Source organism: Aplidium turbinatum, chromosome 4 (assembly GCF_918807975.1).
Source record: "Aplidium turbinatum chromosome 4, kaAplTurb1.1, whole genome shotgun sequence".
NCBI classification, from domain to species: Eukaryota; Metazoa; Chordata; class Ascidiacea; order Aplousobranchia; family Polyclinidae; genus Aplidium; species Aplidium turbinatum.
In genome coordinates, this window is record NC_137475.1 from 10748984 (window position 1) to 10760780 (window position 11797).

The 11797-nt window shown below is 37.1% G+C and overlaps 1 protein-coding gene across 1 annotated transcript in view; it reads left to right on the plus strand.

The window, feature by feature from the left end:
- Positions 1-9513, plus strand: part of LOC145768216 (retinoic acid receptor RXR-alpha-B-like) — a 32680-nt gene extending 23167 nt beyond the window's left edge. The window contains exons 4-8 of the mRNA XM_082579704.1: positions 109-249; positions 1478-1623; positions 4162-4291; positions 5441-5665; positions 6114-9513. Of these exons, the coding sequence (XP_082435830.1) occupies positions 109-249; positions 1478-1623; positions 4162-4291; positions 5441-5665; positions 6114-6439 (968 nt within the window). The 3' untranslated portion in view covers positions 6440-9513. The remainder of the gene's footprint in view (positions 1-108; positions 250-1477; positions 1624-4161; positions 4292-5440; positions 5666-6113) is intronic.
- Positions 9514-11797: the final 2284 nt, after the last annotated feature.

An 11797-nucleotide genomic window follows, 5' to 3' on the forward strand; every position in this document is an offset into this window, starting at 1 on the left:
AGCAAGTTCAATGTGAAAAGGTGAATGTTTCCATGACATCTCAAACTTGTATTGTGTTGATAAAAAATAATCCCTTTTTGCACAAAACATTCATATCTTCTGTTTTAGGATTTTTCAAACGAACCGTTCGTAAATTCCTTACCTACACTTGTCGTGATGACAAACAGTGTGTGATTGACAAGCGGCAAAGAAACAGATGCCAATACTGCAGATATCAGAAATGCTTGACCACGGGCATGAAAAAGGAAGGTTTGTGCTGCACTCAACTTTTTTTATCTATGTAACGTAAAACAACGTTTAATTTATCTACCTTAGAATTTTCACGCTTTCTTGCAGATTTAAGAATGTGAGTGGAGAAAATACTATTAGGAAAGTATAATGTGCTTATGGCGGCATGTTTTAATGTTTTGTTAACGCGGCCCTATCTTATCTCTTCAACTCTTAAACACAAATTTCTTTTTATTGGTTTCCGGTCTTCTTTCAAGTGGTGATTGACATTTCCTTGTGCGAAAAGCTTTGCTCAACTCTGTGTTTTGTTGCATTAATAAGACGCCTTTTTGTGCCAATTTGACAAACACAATGAGAATAGATACTGCATGGTTTAACTTTTTTGAAACTTATCAACCTTTTGTTAAACAATAACTTAGATTGAATATGAGATTACTTGTGAACATATTAGCTTTTCGTTGTGGCTAAGTACATGCAATATGCATATATTCCTAAATTGAAATCAGTTGCAGTTTGAATTTTTCTTACATGGATGTTGTGAGTGCAATCAGAGAAAGCATTTTCTACATTTCTCTAAAGATTGTGGTATTTTGCAGTTATTTTCTTGCTGCTTTGTTTCGTACATTATCTCATTTTTTCGTTGGGGATTGTGCCTGTTTTAAGTTCTCTGTCTCAAAAAGCAGCTGCATCCTCGCGCCATCGGAATTCCGCTACCGGTTCTTGACTTGTAAATCGTGCATCTGAAGCCAAAAGCATATTGCATTCAATATAAAATCAGCACCACTGTTTTAGATGTAATTACTCGAGCTACAAATAGTCTTGTGTAATCACCATCACTTTCAATTATTCATGTGCAGCTCGCATAGAGCTATCTTTAGCTGATTGGATGTCGGAAGGTCAGCAGTATACAAATGTGACGTCACTGAATTGGCACTCTGTTCACTTTGAGCTACTGTTACTCTGAACTGTTGCTTTGTGCTTTTTTAAACAGACGGTTTGGTTTTTAGCAAGATAGGATAACGACTCGCAGTAATATAGTTGGTTGTTCGCCGTATGATAATGTAAAAAAAGTTTAATTGCAAGAACATCTTTGTATCAACTACTTTTAGCACATTTTTTTTGCCCTCACGAAGCAAACTTATCAATAATAATTTTTATACTATATCAGCAGCTGAGAAACCTCCAATCAACAAGCAATATACAAGACGATTGTGTTCACCGTTTCTCAATTTACTTTTATACCACTCAGCTGTACAAGAAGAACGGCAAAGGAACAAAGACCAGGATGAAAGCCAAAGCGACCAATCCCCTGTGGACGATATGCCTGTGGATAAGATATACCAAGCCGAAATATCTTCCGACCAGTCACCAGAGGAGCTCAAAACCGCTTCTGATGTAAGTGAATGGCTTCTTGTTGGAACGTTTTGTTAAAGAGATTGCTTGTGCTTCGTTGACTGCCGTACAATTAAGTTGGCTAAATAGGTGTATTGTAACTTTAAAACGTGTTGGTATTTTATTTTATGATCTGATTACTTTGTGAACGGCACATAAAATTGTTTTGTTCGCATGTTTCTACTTTAAAAACTAAATATATTGTTTCATTTTAACTGGTTTTCGGAATGAAGACCTGGCTTCTTTAAAGCAAAATGGATGATGATAATTTAACTTTATTGACAATAAGTAGCTTGAATTACAGTCACTTCATCCCCATCGAAGGCATTCCATTCCAACTTATCTGTGTGCGGTTCTATTGTATATCTCGCTCGACGTAGTCATAATTCCGAAACGTGTGTTTTGAAGATGCATTTTCGCCTGACCTAGACGTGATATCCGTTTGTCTCTTTGAAACTTCATTGCTAAGAGCGATGATACAAGTTAGCCACTGACCACTCATCCAGCGAATCAGTCTTTTTTGCATTGATTCAACGTTTGCAGACTACGTGAGCACTGGTTAGTGGTTATTCGTTTTTTCACTTCAGCGATCCATTTCGCTGCAATGACTTTGAATTAAAAAAATCTGAATCAATGCAACAAGCACCAGTTTGCTGGCTGGACAAGCAAGATTAAATGGGGATAAAATTGATTCCTAGCGTTTTTACTCCCCTGAGTTATTTCGTTGGTGATGAGTCATAGGTTAAACATCACTACATTGACAGTGCAGCTACTTCATGAATTGGTCAATTTGAGGTTGTGTATGAGAGATAAAACCTAGTGAAGTTTCATAACTGGTTGTGCACGGTGACTAAAAATGCTGATGAGTGTGTAATTACCATATTGGTCATGGGTGGCAGCTTTTGGGTTCATCTCATGCTTTTGAGATCGCTAACTTATCATGCCTCAATTGGAAACGAATAATCTTAAGATCTAACGTTGCATTAATTATTACAGACTATGCTTTGCTGCTTCACGTAGCAAGGTCGATTTCCTTGACCAAACGATTATCGCTGACAGTCATTTTATCAGTCCAATGTTAAAGTTACTTGATACTGTACTGCTTAACTATAGAATCATGTGTTTGTGTTAATCACCGACTACTTCCTAATCTAGTGACGATTCACTCCCAAAAACGTGTCTCTTTTAATCTTACCTATGACAGGTTTGTTCTATGATGTCACTTCACGTTATATGAGAGTTCATCAGGCGTGATGTTGCATGCAATGACTGACGTCATGAAAATTGTTGTTCTGTAGTATTGATCACTGCGGTACTTCGTGGAAATTCTACTACTTCATGTTAATTAACGCTTTTTAACCACCTTCCGGCTTCCAATAACCATTTGTGTAAATTGGTCAAAATTATGCTTTTAGTTTATTGTATCACAAAAGCTTCAAACAATGCTAAAAAACATAACATGGAATTGGAAAGCAAAAAGGTTGGTCTTCAAATGAACATGAATAAAACAAAAGTCATGTTTAATACGTTTGCAAAAATAGATAGAAATATGAAACTTGATGGAATAACAATCTAAAGAATTGATCAATATATTTACCTTCGACAAAAAATTACAACTAACTTCAACGCTGCTGAATAGATTCGAAATCAAACAAAATTACGGGATATTGTGATAACTATCAAAAAACTAAAGTGGTCATGGGCAGGTCATATAGTAACACATCAGGACAACAAATGGACTAACAAATTAACATTATTGGACATCCTGGGAAAGCAAACGCAAACGAGGAAAGCCAAAAATGAGATGGAGAGACGAAATTGACAAAGAATGTGGAACAACAAACTGGTACATAAGGACACACGATCGACTGTGTTGGCAAGAAAAGGGGAAGACCTTCGCTCAGCATTGGGCAACCCCAGGCTGACTATGATGATGATCACAAAAGCAAATATGATGTTACAACATAGTTTTGTATATATTTTTTGGTTCTAAAGTGGATTCGGCAACAAAGCCTTAACATTACCTGAATAAATTAAAGAAAATCATATTTGCTCCATTACCCTTTGTAATAAGACAGGCCGAGAGGACTCATACTTGTAGTGGCCTTTGCACGGATAAATATTATAAAACAGACGATTAATATATATTATTATATAAAAGTGAAAAGCCAGTTTCTCTAACTTACCATGGACTGGAGTGTATGGACTTTTGATGAAAGAAAATACAAGACATTTTGTACCAGTAAGGAGGGCTGTGCTCTAATTGCTCTATCTTAGATTTCTCGTCAAAACAAACGCCAGTCAATTTTTGTTTTCTGGAATAAGCTCATATGTTTTGATTCTGTAGGAACCACAATGCAGTGCCTGACACTGCGTATCAGATTTGTTGCCACAACTATTATTATCAGTTCTGCATTGGGTAGTTTTGTTTACTACTGCTACAATGTATTTTTGAAACAGTAGAATTCTCTATACCGCAATTGATAAAAAAAAACAAAAAAAAACGATTGCTTAACTACAAATATGTACATGATGTTTCAGTCCCTGGAAAGCGATGCCGTTGTATGCAAAGCAGCCGACCACCAGTTGTACACACTGGTGGGTTGGGCGAAGAAATTGCCTTTCTTTGCTGCGTTACCTTTGGACGATCAAGTTACCTTGCTGCGGGCCGGTGAGTACTGAGTCGATTTCCAGACAACAAATGAACCGTTTTTTACATTAATATATTACTTGGTACATTCATACATCGTTTTTTACATTACAAGACGGTTAATTTGCTGTCTAGGTTCCACCATACACCATCTTGTTTAAAAAGCAAATGCCATTCAGTCAATGATGAACTAGGCCTGGTGGATGAAAATGTCTGGTTAACGTTTGATTGAATGTGGGTTCGAATCCCACTGAGGACATGCCACTGTGTCTTGGCAAGACTCAGCTTTTATTTTCAGTCCATTGTTTTTTCAAATTATTATTTAAAAACAATCGCCACGGTGTCGCCTCGCTATGTAGTTATTTCGTGGAAATTCACACAGAAATGCCATGGAATTTACTGAAATCAATTAAGACATTTTATTGGGACTGTTAACGTGGTTCAGTAAATTTAAAACTTCACCGTAACAGTGATTGAAAGTGTTAATGTAAACAGCAATGTGTTGAAAACCATGACATTTCACTTAAATTAAATTTTCTCCAAGGTTCAGTGGCTGCTGATTTGAAGAATTCGTTTGAGTTAGAACTGCATTTTTGTTTAGAAGTGAAATGAATTATGCATCATGGATCTTGTTGTCAAGTGACATTCGAACCGGCTATGTCCAAGCCAAATTGCTTTACGAACCAAAGTTGTTTATCGTACAGCATTTTATTAAAGAATCTCACCTTAAGAATTTTGAACATTAAAACACAGTCACACGGTTTCTGAGGGCTATTTAACTCTCATGTATCAGAACACTTTTACAATACGTTGTGTGGTTGGATTTATTCAACATTATTTCACAAATGTAGATACAATCGACATGTTTTAGCCTGGTGCTGCGGGTTCGCTGTGGTAGTAGCGGTTTGCACTAGCTTTCGGAAGACAACTCCCTAGTCATGTGCAATGACTAGCTTTAATTTTGTACTGCTCTGCGCCTTCTTTGGTACCCTGCCATTACAAGAAGACATGTTAGTTTTTTAGATAATGTTTGCTGTGGTATAATGCAAAATTCTTATTACTTTTTTTTTCATTTGGCTGCAGAAGGATTCTGGTGCTGTTTGAACACCGGAACATCATATTTTTGTGACTTGATGTGACAAAAAAGTGACTTGATATCAATCTGTTTAGGTTGGAACGAGCTCCTTATTGCCTCATTCAGTCACAGGAGTACAGAGATCCCAGATGGCATCATATTAGCCTCCGGACTGCGGGTGTACAGGCAGAGCGCTCACACCGCGGGAGTTGGAGGAATTTTTGATCGTGTTCTCACTGAGCTCATTGCCAAGATGCGAGACATGCGTATGGACAGAACAGAGCTGGGTTGTCTCAGGGCAATCGTTCTGTTTAATCCTGGTAATTAATTTTCTGTATTGCTTGCCGAGCGAAGGTTTTTCTGGTTTCACTGCTTAATTGATGCAATAGCCTACAAAAAATAGGCTTAATTGTTTTAATGCACCCATTCCTCATCTGGCTATGCCCAGCTGCGGTTTTGTAGCTTTTGCTGTGATTAAGTGTTTGGTACTGCCACTCGAAAACTTTTTCTTGAAATATAATAAGTCTATTGTTTGGTTTATTTTTAAAGTTACAAATCATTGTTCAATAGTGAAAGGTTTAATGTTTGAATAATGCTTAAATAAATGCTGAATGTACCCAGCCAGCAAATCAGTTCTTTGTACACTATTTCAACGTCCACAGACGCCTCATTCTTTGAATTGATTTAGACGTTGAATCAATGTAAAAAAAAGATTGTTTTGCCGGTCGGTTAAAGACTAAGACTAACTACAACCGTGTACATGTGCAGATATAAAGGATCTCACAGACGCTGCTTTCATCGAAACCTTACGTGAAAAGGTCTATGCTTCGTTGGAAGTGTATTGTAAGACCAAGTACCCCGAGCAGTCTGGACGGTTTGCAAAGCTTCTTCTTCGGCTGCCAGCTCTTAGATCCATCGGGCTAAAATGTCTTGAGCATCTTTTCTTCTTCAAACTCATAGGCAGTACTCCTATCGACCAATTTCTGATGGAAAAACTCACTTCAGACAAAAGCTCAGAAGACTCGGACTGTAATTCAAGGCCGACGTCAACGGTGTCTGGCGACAATGCATCATCAGTTGTTACCTCGTTATAGTAAGGTGAAAATTTGGAAGTCATCACCGATGAATTGTCAGTGAAATATAGTTAGTTGGAAGGTTGGGAAGTCACTTGTGATCAGCTGGAGTTGCTGACTCATTGTGGACGTTGACTCAGCAGAAAATTGTCAATACTCTGAGTTAATTATCAAACAAGACGACACACAAGGTGCATTATTGTCCACGACTTGAGGCCACTGACCCTGCAATAACCTAAAACGACCGAGGTCACTCTGTCCAAGCGTGTTGAATGACGGCTCAATGGACGCGACATGTGCTGTCTTTCTCAAAATAACTCGCATTTTTCACGGTACGTGCTTGCGATTTTAACATCTGATCAGTTCTTTTTATTGTCGCGCGCAATTTCTCTTTTTTCTGTTCCTCGTCTGCTTTCCGTATGCGTAAAAAACATAGCTTTAAAGTTTGGTTTTAAAATGCTTCTTTGACAAGCTTATGAAGCTTGAACCCAACAAAAGAATCCGTCCGTTTTACATCGATACAACGTCTGCAGACGTTTAATCAGTGTAAGAAGGGCAGATCCTGCCTGCTGAGAATAGGATATAATTAACTTAAATATTGACACACAATGGTGTATTTGCAGTGATTGAAATATGATTTTCATTGAGTTCGTTCCACCCCAGTCAACAAAATCCGTCTATTTTGCATTGATTTGACGTCTGCAGACGTTTAATCCATGTAAAAATAAAGGATTTTGTAGTCTGGCACTCGTATCAATGTGGTGAAAACGTGTCACTGTAAAATCTGATGCTTTCTAATTGATATAACATCGCTACGACGTTATACGACACTATGTTGTCCACGCAAGAGTAACAGACTCTTCCATGCACATCAATCTGACATTAAAAATTGTTTCAAGACAGTTTGATTACTTCTAACAATGATAACATGAACAAATCAACAACAGTCAGACTTTTTCCCATTAATTTATATACTTTGACGTTAATATAATGTCAACTGATGGAATATGCTTTTACGCAGGCCCAACATGGTCGTCATGTAATGATTCATGTCAAAGCTTGGTTAACAAAGTTAACTTTTACATCGGTTTCACGTCGCCAAACGTTGTTTTTTTTCATCTATTTTTTTTTCGACTTTTGGATTATCTAGTTGACCCGTTGTCCTTTGAAATGTTAATGACGTGCACTTATTTACCATTTCACGTCATTTCTACGTTATTTGTTTACAAAAAAGATTGTGAACCGCACTCGTGTGTCCTTTGCTCCTACAGAAGCATAACTTCAGCTTTTTCTGATAAGCGAAATTTTTACTCTTTTTTTATCAGAAGCAACGTTAAAGTGATCTGATGTATTTCGTCCCGAGTTTTGGTCTTATTTTAGATACTTATCAAATGATGCCGCTGGCAGAAAAAGAGACTTCTCGTATCTTTGTAAATACACAATTGGACAGCAAAATCCGTCATTTTTACATTGATTCAACGTCTGCGGACGTTGAATCAATGTAAAAATGACGGATTTTGTTATCTGGGCAGTGACGCAAACACCGTGTTGTGTGTGTAGCCACGCGTACAAAACAGGCCTTAAAGTTCCCGGAAAATTTTGCCTAAAATTGACTCACACCAAAGAATCGTTTACCAACAGTTTCACAACTGCCTGTTGTTCAAAACCGCTACATTACTCAGAAATGTGGGAGAATGTTCACTAATTTCATGCTTAAAGTATCTCTGGCGATTCAAACGTAGTTTGGTCCAGTCATGATTCACGGATCACTTTTATGTTTATTGGTTATAACGGGTTTCCTATGGAAAAACTAATTCTGTTTAATTTCAAAGGAAAAGATGTAGCTTTTGTTTTTCATAACAGTATTACAACGAAAACAACGTTGTTAAAATGTTTTAATTCTGCAATTACCGATCGTAATTGCAGTCTTCTGGCAGTGTGAAAATGATTGTTTAACACAGATTTTCGATATCGAATTGTATTGTTCTACCTAAAAGGAACTAATTGTTATGGCCATTTGTGTTGAACTTGCATGCAACTTCAGAAAGTCAACGGACTAATCGGTTCATTGTTTTGTTTCATATTATCAAACAAACCACTTGTTGGTATAAACCATACTTTGTGCAGTGCAAACGTTCCTTCGGGTAGTCAGTTCGGAAACTAGCATGGCGTAAAAATATGTGTGCAGCTTGTTTAGCTTTGTTTTACGGCATTCTATGCCCCCACTATCGTACATGAAGCTTTGTGAACAATAAATGTTCAATTTTTATTGACTTAGTCAGTGAGCCATTAAAAATATTTTTTCATAATTCTTCGATAAGTTTTATTTTAATATTTAATACGGTTTGATTTATTTACAACGTGTTTAGTAATCATCATAGTACAATGGTTGTAATTGTTACATTATTTTTCGACTGCTTTAACTCTTTTTGTAAAGAAAATATATTTTCTGGCGTTTGGAGATTTTATCTCGGTTAGAGATTTGAAGTCTTAAGTTAATTACTTGCATAGTTTCCTTTGCCTTGCAGAAAATATATTTTGTGTAAAAATTATTGGCAGCAATAACGGTGTTGTAGTCTTGGTAAATAAAACTGGAAACTCTCCTGTATGTTCGAATACGTCATTTCGATGTGTTCAATGATGCGTAGCATTATTTTGAACGCTTGTTCAATTTATTGAAAGTCAGTTGTTGAGATGTATTTTTTTGTTCATTTTTACCTCAATTGTAAAAGTCAACCGAGCAGATGTACATGGATATAAACATCAAACCTTCGTCTGCTTACTACGAACAATTGAACTACTATACTACTACTCTTACTACGAACAATCGAACTACGAACCAGCACAATTGATGTAATTTTGTCATTGGCAATGAAATATAACCAGTTCTTCATGTGAAAATATTATTTTTGAAGTAAGAAAGCAAAAAAAGTCTCAATTTCTACAATACTCTTTTTCACACAATGCGGCTATTCGTCTTCTGTCAAAAGGTGAATCATTTTTTGTTTGAATTTTTTTGTGTCATCCGTCTGTGTGGTGTAAGTTTGTGAATTTTGACGTCAATTTATGTTGCGCAATGATTAAAAAAATGTAAAATCCAATGTTGCATCAGCCCAGCTTTGTCAGAAAAAATATGACTCTGCTAAGTTGTTTTTCCATTCGAAGTCTGTTGGAACCGATGTGAAACTATCAGCATTGCTTGGTGGGAGAAATCCAGCATGGATTTCAATATCTTGTTCCTCTCGTTTATGTCAATATAGTTTTGAGAGTTCGCTTTATTGTAGGCAAGGCACAACTAGACAACATGGTTGAGAATATATTTTAAATATGTACGAATAATTTTATCAGTCGAATTTACAAATATTTGTAATTTGCGTTTATTACAAATATTTTCGGATTTTTGGTAAGGGCTTGGGTGAAGCGAAAAACGTTCCACTATTTAAAATCATTTGTAAAGATGTGTGTGTAATATATTCTTATAATGCTCAGCCCTGTTGTTGTGCCTTACCTGTTTTAAGTCAATATTTTTGTTTTGGCTTTAATCCCATCATGTGAGGGTGCGGATTTTTGATTTCCAAAGCAGTCTGTTGTGTCTATCCTCTTTAATCAATCCTACAACTTCAATAACACAACCTTTCCATTTTTGTTTAGGTCTTCTTTTCTTACTGCCAATCGTTGAACAGTTCTATTTCTTTCACTCCCTTTGTTTGAAACAAGCCTTTTCGTGAATTAGCGTTGAAAAATGGGGTTTTAAAAGGTTTTCTATTGTTTTCCATGCAGCAATGCATAAAGCTTGGCAATTTATAACTATTTAACGTCGTAGAATGCAATGTTAACGACGCTAAGTACAGCCAGCAGCGTTTTACTTCATGTATTTTCAATGCAAAGTATGACTTGGTTTCCAGTGTGAGATTTGCTGAAAACTCTCGGCAAAGGAAGCATATTTTTTCAATATTTCGACACTGCAGGAAAAGTGTAAAAATTAAAACAATATTAATTGGTTGAGTTCTTAGTCATAGCAAGCAGGTGCACACAAAGTTTTGCATCATCAGCAGGTGCACACAAAATACTAGTTTTACATCACTGCGTCATTTTAGTCTTTCGCTAGTGTAGTTTTCCCCTTGTAGGCTGGTGTGGTATAGAATACTTTCTGTTTGTTGAGTTTGCTTTTTTATGTGTTCTTTTAGCCTTAGTGCTTTTTTTCGAGTTATATAGACTACTTGCCACATGCTCAGTACAACTGCCCATATGTCTTCTCTTGGTCATCCAAACCCATAGTTAAAATTTTGTTTGTTTTAGGACTAGTGCCGAAATAGATCAGAAGAAACTAAGCTCAAGTACAAGCAGGCCCGTAACTGGCTTGGAGCAGCAGGGGGGGCAAACAGTATTCTAAAGGGGGCCCAACTTTTACCTTCTGTATGATGTATGAAAACGACGTTTGTACACAATGTGGGTATATTTACGCAAGGACATTAATCGTAGGCTTAATACAACGTTTACATTAGAACAGTTTATCATAGAAACAGTCAGTGGCGTGGGCAGGAATTTTGAAAGGGGGGGGGTTTGACGGCCGGCGGGCGAAGCCCGACGGCGTCTCCCCAAAGACGACACCCAGCAGCGGGGGTCTGGGGGGCCTCCCCCAGAAAATTTTGAAAAATTACTTTAAATTTGGTGCATTCTGAGAGCATTTTCAACAAAAATGTGGGTATAAATATTCCAGTGAAATGGTGCTGTCCGGTGGTATAGCAAAAGGATAAGATCATGTTTTCTAGGACATTTTTCGGTAATAAAGCTAAGTCTCTATGTTTTCTTGTTGCTAATTCCTGTCTGCGATATTTGAATGTTTGGTATTGGCAAAACTCGCTCTTTTAATGCAGTTTCGTTTAAAATTAGGCAAACTTTGTTTTAGATACAACATTCTACCACACCATTAAACACACAATGTTTACAATTAAACAACACAAGAAAATTGAGCATAAAACTGAAAAGTCAGTGCCAGGGGGTGCCAACATTTTTGCAGGGGGGGCTTCGCCCCCCCTGCGCCCCCCCTAGTTACGGGCCTGAGTACAAGCAATTGAAAAATCGGGCAAAGAGAATAGTTGCAAAAGTCATGAAGAAAAAAGTTTAGATTTAGGCCACATAAAGCCATCAAAGATAGCTTTCATATCACAACAAATTATTAAATTCAAACTACATAGGAAAGACGTGACGTTTATCAATCGCAATGCTTTGAACGCCAATGAACTATTTTTCTTGTATCCATTTCCGTTTAAGCTTGTCCCCTTTAGCTCAGTGGTAAAGCGCGCGACTTCGTACACGAAGAAACTTCAAGCGGCACTGGTTCATCTCTCGGGGTGTGCGCTTAAGCGACGCATTCTG